This window comes from Bufo bufo, chromosome 2 (assembly GCF_905171765.1).
Source record: "Bufo bufo chromosome 2, aBufBuf1.1, whole genome shotgun sequence".
NCBI classification, from domain to species: Eukaryota; Metazoa; Chordata; class Amphibia; order Anura; family Bufonidae; genus Bufo; species Bufo bufo.
Genome location: NC_053390.1, coordinates 590,723,174 through 590,734,280, shown reverse-complemented (window position 1 = coordinate 590,734,280; position 11,107 = coordinate 590,723,174). Strand labels below are relative to the sequence as shown.

At 45.7% G+C, this 11,107-nt stretch overlaps 1 protein-coding gene across 2 annotated transcripts in view; it reads left to right on the top strand.

Annotated features, from left to right (window-relative positions):
• The first annotated feature begins 2,074 nt into the window (after positions 1 to 2,074).
• METTL14 (methyltransferase like 14) overlaps positions 2,075 to 11,107 on the top strand; it is a 30,313-nt gene continuing 21,280 nt past the window's right edge. Inside the window, exons 1-4 of one of the 2 annotated variants that reach the window (XM_040418277.1) lie at positions 2,075 to 2,225; positions 3,560 to 3,648; positions 5,856 to 5,943; positions 9,416 to 9,496. In XM_040418277.1, coding sequence (XP_040274211.1) covers positions 2,160 to 2,225; positions 3,560 to 3,648; positions 5,856 to 5,943; positions 9,416 to 9,496 — 324 coding nt within the window. In that variant the 5' untranslated portion in view covers positions 2,075 to 2,159. Of the gene's footprint in view, positions 2,239 to 3,559; positions 3,649 to 5,855; positions 5,944 to 9,415; positions 9,497 to 11,107 lie in introns of both variants that reach the window. The other variant, XM_040418278.1, reaches the window with a different exon arrangement.

Here is an 11,107-nt window from a genome sequence, read left to right as displayed (position 1 = left end):
AAATGGCCCCCACAGTCACCAGATCTCAACCCAATAGAGCATCTTTGGGATGTGGTGGAACGGGAGCTTCGTGCCCTGGATGTGCATCCCTCAAATCTCCATCAACTGCAAGATGCTATCCTATCAATATGGGCCAACATTTCTAAAGAATGCTATCAGCACCTTGTGAAATCAATGCCACGTAGAATTAAGGCAGTTCTGAAGGCAAAAAGGGGTCCAACACCGTATTAGTATGGTGTTCCTAATAATTCTTTAGGTAAGTGTATATATACATTATGTTATTAATCATTTTCGTTCTGTAGATAAGGCAAAAAACGTACTTTTATAATATGCAAATTACCTGTCTACCAGCAAGTAGGGCGTCTACTTGCTGGTAGCAGCCGCAAAAAACCGCCCCCTCCTCCTGTGGATTGACAGGGCCAGCAGCGATCTCCTCCTCCGGTGGCCCTGTCTGCACTTCAAAAATCACGCGCCTGTCTTGATTCGGCGCAGGCGCTCTGAGAGATGGAGGCTCGCCTCCTCAGCACTCCCTCAGTGCGCCTGCGCCGATGACATCACCGAAAGAGAAGACGTCATTGGCGCAGGCGCACTGAGGGAGTTCTGAGGAGGCAAGCCTCCATCTCTCAGAGCGCCTGTGCCGAATCAACACAGGCGCGTGATTTTTGAAATGCTGATAGGGCTGGCCGGAGGAGGAGATCCCGGCTGGCCCTGTCAATCAACAAGAGGAGGGGGCGGTTTTCTGCGGCTGCTACCAGCAAGTAGACGCCCTACTTGCTGGTAGACAGGTAATTTGCATATTATAAAAGTAAGTTTTTTGCCTTATCTACTAAACGAAAATGATTAATAACATAATGTATAGATATATCGCAGGATAGGGATTATAAGTACCCCAAAAAAAAAAAAAAAAGAGTTTAGTGGGGTGACAGAAGCCCTTTAAAGACCAGCTGCATATGCCGGCATCGGTCAAGACACTGATGCCGGCATATTAACCCTTTGTATGCCGCAGTCAAAGCAGAGGGTTTGCGGAGGGTACGCGTGCCCTCCGCATCTCCATTGGGTCCCTGCGCTGCAGTGGCGGGGACCCGATAGCAGAGAAGGCAGTCCGATGCCTTCCATAGGCATCGGAGCTTGCCTTCTACGGAAGCCTGTGAGATCCAGCCCTTAGGCAGGGTCTCACAGGCAGGCTGTCAGCATAAAAGCTGACATCCAATGCATTACAATACAGGTTATATTGCAATGCACTGCAGAGGGGATCAGACCCCAGAAGTTGAAGTCCCAGAGTAGGACAAAAATAAAAAGTAAAAAACAAAGTTAAAAAAAAAGTGTTTCAAGTAAAAAAAAAAATAAAAAAAAATCCCCTTTCCCAAAATAAGCTACTACTTGGAACCGAACTTGAGTTCGGGAAATGTTTTTTTACAGTACAAATTAATTTACATCGTTATTGCGCAAAGTCTCGCGAGACTTCACGAAGCAATAACTTCGGCTCATCGTAGCCAATACATTCTAATACTGCATAGAGCTCCTTCTCCGTACAGTATTAGAACAAAGTTTTATGCGAATCGACTTCGGATGTTTCATCCAAAGTCGATTTCGCTCATCCCTAAAAGTGACAAATGTCAGATTTGCGAAAAACGGCCTGGTCCTTAAGGTGAAAAATAGCAGGGTCCTGGAGGGGTTAATTTAAAGGGGTTTCATCCAGGAAGAGTGCCACTCTTGTTGATTGGCTGTCCCTGGTATGACAACCAAGTGAATAACAGCAGATTTTACAGAGGAGGGAGGGGAGCTGATGTTTTTTTCCTAATGCAGGATCAGAGACAACCATGTGCTGTTATAATTGTATCATACTGTGCTGTCTTTTCCGGCCATGTTCTCTAAGAGCAGCACTGTCCCTGGGCACCAGCCTCATCCAGCCCTATAATTGCCACTCAGTTATTGCCAGTAAACGTCAGTGACGCAATAAAATTCCCTTATGTCGCGACTCGCTTTCATGACAAAAGATATAAACAGGAAGGGAAACCTAGGCGGCCAACTACAAAACAAGTAACCGTGCCCGAATCCAACATGGCGGCTCTGCGCCACGCCTGTTCGGGAGATGACGTCATCACACTGCGACCCGAGTAGCAGCTTATTGTAGCGGGCGATCCTGAAAGCGAGAGGCGATGAACAGCCGCCTGCAGGAGATCCGAGCCCGGCAGAAGCTGCGCAGGAAGCTGCTGGCCCAGCAAGTAATGGTTATAGGTGGGGACTGGGGCTGCTCATTCCCGGTGTGTGCAGCCTCAGGCACGCTGGGGGTTGTAGTTCTACCCATCTGCTGACATACACACTGGCAGAGGATGAGCGCACTGACCTGGAATATATAAGCATTTTCAGGATCTCACCCTCCATGTACCACAGACAGCACCAGAGTGCCCAATACCATAGAGGAGAGATCCTGTAGCTCCCCGACCACCACTGATCAGCCCCTGTGTCATGGCAGACTGGTATTCCCTCCTGGCACTATACATACCTACTTTCCACCGCTGCCTCACTCAGGCTCCCCACTGTAAACATCTGCTTTGACACCGCTGCAGCGGGGACCTGACCCCCTTGCGTCATTTATATCGGGCACGTGATGTAAGGGGGCAGATCACCACTGCAGCCAGTCATAGGCTGCAGCAGCGTCAAAGAGGATGGTTACAGTGAGGCCAGCGAGCGAAGGAGCCAGGATCTAGTGGCAGAAAGAAGTTAAAGGGGTTATCCCATCTTAGACAATGGGGGCATATCGCTAGGATATGCCCCCATTGTCTGATAGGTGCGGGTCCCAGAGGTGGGACCCGCACCTACAAGGAGAGCGGAGCCGGAGGACCCCGGGGTCCGTCCACCACCAGGCGCAGCTCCCCGCCTCTCCCATTGAAGTGAATGGGAGCGCACCGCGCATGCACGACCACCGCTCCCATTCTTTTCTATGGGGCCGACGGAAATAGCTGAGCCAGCACTCTGCTATTTTCGGCGGCTCCATAGAAATATATTGAGGGCTGCTGCGCATGCTCAGTGCGCCCTCCTCGAATTTCTCCGCTCTGTTCTCCTTGTAGGTGTAGGTCCCAGCGGTGGGACCCGCACCTATCAGACAATGGGGGGCATATCCTAGCAATATGCCCCCATTGTCTATCATGGGAATACCCCTTTAAAGGGGTTGCTTCACTAAGTTCAGCAAATGGCATTTATTATGTAGAGAAAGATAATACAAGGCCACTTACTAATACATTGTGATTGTCCATATTGCTTCCTTTGCTGACTGGATTAATTTTTCCTTCACGTTATACACTTCTCGTATCCATTGCAAACTGCAGAGAATATCATCAAAGGCTATATTAGTAAGTGTCATATAGTCGTCTTACATACACATTGGTCACAAGTAGCCAGAAAGTGGCCAACCCCTTTAAGGGACTTCCCACTCGTACAAGTAAGGGCATTTTGGTTGACGGGTGGGGATCTGACTGGCACGGCCCCAGTGAAGGGGCTGCAGCGGCGGTTTTGTGATGAGGCATCAGTAGATAACAGCGCGCGCTCTTCTCTACAGCTGGGAGCGGAAAGTGCTGACAATATCGGCGCCGTACTAAACAGCAAAGATGAGCAAAGGGAGATCGCCGAAGCCAGAGAAATGTGTCGGTAAGTAAATGAGCCTTTTACCGTCCTCTAGAGCAGTGTTTCCCAACCAGTGTGCCTCCAGCTGTTGCAAAACTACAACTCCCAGCATGCCCGCACAGCCAAAGGCTGTCCGGGCATGCTGGGAGTTGTAGTTTTGCAACAGCTGGAGGCACACTGGTTGGGAAACACTGCTCTAGGTTATAGACAGAGGCCGTGCTGTGGTACCGGACAGGCAGCAAGAGGAAATGTTCTTTCTGGAAAGATTTCCAAATTTGGCAGGACTTGGACAGGACCGCTTCTTTCTTGCTTCTGAAAAATCAATGTCCAGATGTGACCCTTTTATTTTACCAGTGGAGTGTGTTCTAGCAGTATGTAAAACATATGGCAGAAATGTGGTATGACCCTTTCTTCCATCCTGTCATATGGTCTAGGGGTTTTCCGAGATGTCATCAGTATCTGATCAGTGGGGGTCCGACACCCAGGACCCACACAGCTGTTTGAGAAGGCAGTAGCACTGCGACCTTCTCTCTGATTTTCCTAGGCCAGTGACCACACGTTCATCGAATACACAGTGAATGGGGCTGAGCACGATGCCAAGCACAGGCGCTATACAATGTACGGCGCTGTGCTTGGTGAGCACAGAAGCATCGGTGCCTCCGCAGACAGCTGATCGGCGGGGGTCCCGGGTGTCAGACCCCCACCGATCAGATACTGATGACCCTTCTGAGGATAGTCCATCAGTTGTAAAATCTCGGAAAGCCCTCTTAATTTTGTGGACTATGAAGGCTGTATGTGGCTATGAGTCCACTGTAGAGATGAGCAAATCAATTGTAAACTAATCGGATTCAACCCTAATTTTGTAAAATTTGAGATAAAACTGAATTCTTGGTGATTTGGATTCAGGCGAATTTTGGAGAGAGAGAGAGAGGTAGAGCGTTAGAAGAAGAAAAAAAAAAAAAAAAAAAAAGTGAGAGCAATATTAGTCCTAGAAGACCTTAAGGGTGAATGCACATGATCAGGATTGCGTGCGGAAAATCCGCACCGTAGGTCAGCATGTCAATTTATTTTGTTTTTCCTATCTGGATTTTCTCCAATCACGTCAATGGGGACAGTAAAATCCACATGCGGAAATCTGCACCAATTGATACGGATTGACCGCACAAATTTCCCTGCGAACACCTGCGGATTTCAGTGCAGATTGTCCACACATAAATCCTGAACGTGTGCATTTACCCTCACAGTGTCCTACACAAATTTTAAGGCCCGATTTTTGATCTGAAATATCAAAGCTAGCGTGAAAGTCTAAAAATACCCATCTACGTGATATAATAAAGGTAAGGCTACAGGTGTGCCCAGATTAAAAACGTATTGCTGTATAGCTAGAACAAAAAACTCCCACAAAAAGAAAAAAAAGGGGGGGGGGAGATAAATATTATATATAAACAAATAATATATACATATGTAATAGGGCAGTCAGGGGGATGGAATATGGTGAGCTGTCCCTGTGTCACCCTAAATACTCCTTAGCCCAGGGTTGCCCCCTGATGGTGGAGGTTCCCTGTCCCCGTTCCTAAAACTGATACATCCCTATTACAACCCTACAAGGATAAGTTCAAAAAGAGTAGAAAGATAATAACCCATAAATGTGATGGAGCGGTATAGGCTCCTGGATATATAGATAAAGCTACTAAGTCAACAAAATTATGGTATAATAACCCCCATAATTTTGTTGACTTAGTAGCTTTATCTATATATCCAGGAGCCTATACCGCTCCATCACATTTATGGGTTATTATCTTTCTACTCTTTTGAACTTATCCTTGTAGGGTTGTAATAGGGATGTATCAGTTTTAGGAACGGGGACAGGGAACCTCCACCATCAGGGCGCCAAATGTTGTCTTAGGTCACGCCCCTTCCCTGCTGAGCGACACAGCCTTTCAGCTAAACCACGCCCCCTTGGTGAACTAGGCGCAGTGGATTGTTCTAAAACTAGCTTCATATTTCCGACAAGGTCTAGGTGCACACATGTTATCTCCTGTTTATCTATGTCTTGTGTATAGGTAGACATGAAACCAGCTAGTCTCCACCTACCAGGTCAGAAGAAAATTTGAATTAGGAAAAACATCTAAAACTGGTGTTACTGCTCAAGCAAACCATTCTTTTTTGCATAGATTTTTTTTTTTTTATCATGTAAAGTAAAATTTAGCAAGTATTGTTTTTCTTTAAAGAGCTTCATATGATACATCATCACCTACTCTGAAGCGGAAACCTCCAGAGGAAGGGGAGGCCAGCGAAGAAGTGATTGAAGAATGCAAGGTAATGCCAGTGTACTTAAAGGGAGTCTGTCATCATATACGTGTGACCAGTTGTTACCAGTTTCTCTTGCCATTTGTTGCTTACTTGCTTCTCAATATGTGCTCCCAATTTAGAGAAATAAGTGTCTTAATGTTATGTAAATTAGTCTCTTGGTGCAATCAAGGCCAGGTCCGGAAGTCTCATGGCAGCACGTTTGGCGCACGCACAGTACATGGCTGGAGATCACTAGGCAGATGGCTAAAGACATGTGGAGGGACAAAACAGACTCGGCTCACTGAGAGATCATGCTATATGCTGCCCATAGAATTCAATGGGGAGGGGAAGAGTGACCTGCTTGAGTGAAACAAACACAAAGACACTTCTGGTTCCATTTCGTGGTTAAGGGCAGCCAACAGATTTCTCCTCCGACTCGCCCCGTCGCCACCATACACATGCACATTCAGCTTTGCAGAAAGTTTGTATATTCAGTGGGGAAAGCGGAGAAAGCTGCTGCCAGACTCTAGTGGTTGCAGGGGTTTCTGGGAGAACATAAGAATCGGGTGAAAATATTCTGTTTGTCCAATCCTCCTCTCCCACGACTTCATCTATCGGGGGAGAGTAGGGATCTCCCCAAACACATTAGACTGTTGGCTGAACCCGCGGTTCTTGGCAGGTTTGGCCGACAATACAGTAATGTGAATGGGGAGCTTTAGCATCTCGCCCCAGTGCTGGTTTAACAGCTACACTGCCCAGTTATGCTGTATAATATCCTCCATGCTGCTGCTTCTGGGGCTGTGCTACAGAGAAATCAAGATACGAATCATATATAGTGTATGAGGAATCTTATTCTGAGAAGTAACCTGCAACGACAGGTACACTTTAAAGTGGTTGTGCAAGTTTGAGGGGTTTTGGTGGTAACCCCCCCCCCCCCTCTTTCTCCTGGGCAGACCCTGCGAGGAGAAGCATATTTACCTGCTTCCTGATGCTGCCTCCCGACTCCTGTGCTCTTCAGCCTCGCCTGTTCCTCATGGGTCCCTGGATGTAAACTTCCACTTTGAGGCTGCTGCAGTCAATCGCTGTCCACAGCACTGAGCTGCTCCATTGTGTTATGACAAATGGTCATGTGATGCAAGGGTAGCAGGTTGCCGCTGCAGCCTGCGATTGGCTGCAGTGGCATCAAACCAGACGTTTGATCCAGAAACCGGAGCAGAGGCCGGAGAGTGCAGTAGCTGGATGCCAGCGACTGAATGCAGGGTAAGTATACTTCTCTTTGGACGTCCGCCCAGGAGGAAGGGGGTGGTGGCTTGTAATGCAGTGATAAAACTCCTATATAGATAGGTAATCTATTGTTTGTTTACTGCTGCTATAAGAGAAAGATGTTATCTGCAAGGTAATTCTCATCATAATAGTAGGTGTAGAAATAGGATAACAGTCTGACAGCTCTATTCTCTTGATTCACCTAGATAAAGATTGAGAACAGCACTGCACTTATCGGTGTAATGTCTGTGTGATACTGTAATTGAGCCACTCGTCCCCTTCCATCTTTGGTTGCAGTGATGACCGGATACTGAGTTACTAGAGACTGTTTGCCATGCTAAATGTTCAAACAAAGAAGGACATTACAGAGCCAGGACAGGAAGTAGAATAAATGGAGTGACTTAAAAAAAATTATAACCAGAAAACCATCCACCCATTTTTTGTAATGAATAAAATAAAAAATTACATAAAACATTCACATATAGGCTGTTAATATGTTCTAAAAAGTGTCTTTTTAAATGTGTAGCCTCAGGACCAAGATGGGCAGCTAATAGTGGGTATAGAGGCTGATCTCCACTCTGCCTGTTAGAGGATAGCCCATCTATAACATCCATATGACCTATTAGGGCAGGAGATGTGGCACAAAAATAAAATCTGGCTTTTTTTTTTTTTTTTTTTTTTGCTAAACTTAAAAATACCTAGAATGAATCCTTTTCCATAGGGAAATGACATGCAAAGCTATTAAGTAATCTAATCGTGTTTATTGGGCTTGTCCCATAGCTTCTATGTGTGATCACTGCACTTGTAAAATATATTAGAGACACAATAGACAAGATGTAGCAGAGCAGAGTTTGCTATTTAGTAGAGTCCATTGTTATTCACACTGTTATTAGTAATTGCAGCTCTCTTATGTCCAAACAAGTTCCATGTGTTTTCAGTATCCAGGTTCTCACAATAACTGTGGTGGACATGCTGCAACTACGGAGATCCTAGCCCCTCGAGGGGAAAAAATCTGACTAGATCAAACAGTGTAATAACTGCACAGTGACCTCACATCCTGACCAGAACCTGCTAGTGGGGCCCAAAATTATAAACTGGACGGCTTCCCCTTAAAGCCTACAGGATCCAGTTTGTGCATGTCCCATTTCTTCATTCTCTCCTTCTCACCCCAGTACATGGGTGCTGTGTGGGGAAGTAGCCTGGTGGGTGTGCAGTGGGAGGTACGCTAGGGAAGCCTATGCTGGACAGTCCAAAGATTAGATGAGTGTAGAGAACCTTCTAAACTTGATGCTCTCCCTATACGGTGAGGTCAGCAGCTCTCCACAGTGTCACTCTCACTTCTTTAGGTGACCTTGGTATCCAATAGCTTCTGCCTGTAGCACCCTCATGGATGATGAGAGCTGCTGCTAGGGGGGCATGGGCTAAAATCAGTTTTACAGTTTTGACCAAAATCAGATTCCTGGTTTGAGGGAAAGGAATATTGACGACCTAACCTAGGTCATCAGTATGAGATTGGTGGGATTCCGACTCCTGTTACTTTCAACAGTCAACTGTTGGAGGTGGCCATGGCACTTGGGCGAGTTCTGCAGCTTTCTCCTTGGCCTGTGATGTCACCTGCATTGGTCACATAGTCCTTATGCACAGTCAGGTGAAGAGGGTTGAGTTGTAATACCAAGTACTACCACTATACAATGTACGGCACTGTGCGCGCAGGTGAGCATTGTGGCCTCTTCAACCAGCTGATCGAAGGGGTGCCAGGACTCGGACTTCCACCGATCAGATGTGGTTGACTTATCTTGAAGAGTCCCGGAAAACCCCTTTTAATCAATTTAGTTCAATTAATTGACCTGTTATGATAGGAATATCTTTGTAATTCAGTTTACAAAATGAAAACTGAACTACGGTGGGTGTGACATGGATTAAACATGGAAATAACGTAATCTCCACCTTCTTATTAGTGACAGCTGATGTGTTGAACTGTACGTGAGAGAGAAGACATAGGTTTTATCTTTAGAGAATATGGTGGAGCGAATTCAAGCTTCATTTGAGATGGTATTAAACACATGTAGACCAGAAGCCTAGTCATATGCAGGTAGTCCTGGATGGGCGAGGTTCCTCCGGTGGCGGTAAATCAACCCAGGATTCTGGGTTTTTTCGAACTTTAGTTTTTTTTTATAGTGCATGTACGATGTTCCTAAATCTAATCATTAAGCACACTGATGTGTTATTTTTCCAGGATACAGTTGAACCACAGAAGGAAGAAGAGAACTTGCCCTATAAAGAAGAAGTTTACAAAGATTCTAGCACTTTCTTAAAGGTATTTGCAAAGTGCCATTGGCTTCCTGTAGATTTATTTCCCTGTGACTTATTATTTTTGTAGTTTTGCATTCCTTATTGTATGGGTACCATTGGTCTAATGATGAATTGTCCTCATGGACCATACCCTGTCCTTTTCTCCAGCATCCTTTACATCTGCACATGTACTGACACAGTAATACGTATCAACAGTTTGTTGTGTTTGCTCGTACATCAGCGTCAGCGATCATAATTACTGCTGTCGATGAGGATGTAGGTGCTGTATTGTGGATCATGATTTGGATCCACACAATGTCCCTATGAAGGTCTCGCCATGGGGACATTCGACTAGAGGAGCACTTCAAGCCTTCAGTTTTCCATATTGATCTCTACACTTTGGAGTAAGGTAGTAGGAACTAATTTTGATGTTTTTTTTTTTTTTTGTAGGACTTTATGTGTAAACTATCTATGCAGTATTTTTTGCATATTTCATATGGGCTGCACAATAGGGTCCAGTCCGCACTGTAAACCACGGATATGAAATCCCTTTTATATGGGCTGGCTGACAAGCAATTATTGGGAATGAACCCTGATAGGTGAGCAGAGATGGTGGCTGTGATCATCCATGCCCACACATATTCATTGTTTGCCGGGAGCAGATCTTTTTTTTATATAGGAATGCGTGAAAGATGCGCTCACCCAATGAATCAGCGTTTACTGGTTTTTCAGGTGATTGCCGGTACAGTTGCTTGAGGCAATCATTACGAACAAGCAGATTCCCAATAATTGCCTCGATCATCAGCCGATATAAAAGGGATTTTTCGTCCTTTTACATGGGTAGAGGATCTGGGAAATGATCTTACATAAGCTCATCCATGATTATTGCCACGATCACCCGACAAACAAGTGAAACATTTGTCTGTGATCACGTCTTTTAGGTTTCAAATAAAATCATCATGTTTCACCCGCACATGAACAGGCATCTGCTGCCGGCAAACAATGAATGTCTGGAGGTGGATGATTGCAGTAGTGATTGTTCGTCCCCATACATAGGGAATGATCGCTGCGTGTAAATACATCTCTCCGCTTTGCTCAATGATCAGGATTGAAGAGTTTGTTCCCGATTGCGGTAAATGGGTCTTTACATGTCACTCGAGTACTTTCTTTTTGTAATGGTTCTGTGTCCCATCTATTGTCTCCGCCACTTTCCTAGGCATAAGAGCAGCTTCCTCAGTAGGTCTCCCCTGCCCAGAGCAGATGAAATTACTAGAAATTCTGTCTGTTCAATCCTCTGCTTTTCCTTTTTATAGCGCATCTCTGGTCTGGTAAGAAGCGGAGTAAAGGGGCTAGCCTAATATCCAATCGCTTTCTCAAGCTCCCAGGTTCATAACCTATTGTGAGAGCACAGTATCCGTGCCGCTCCCCACATCCTCTGCCTCCTGGGGTCCCGAATTGCACCCCTTGGCTCTATGCAGAGTGCGATCTGCTGCCCTGAAACGATGATTGAGGTGTCCGCACCAACAATCATTTCACCCACTGAGCGTTTCTTTTGTACATTGGCTGCTCTGCGGCACCTTCGCATTGGGTCGTGTAAACCGACCTTTATTATTACTTGGGCGAGATGTCTGAATGG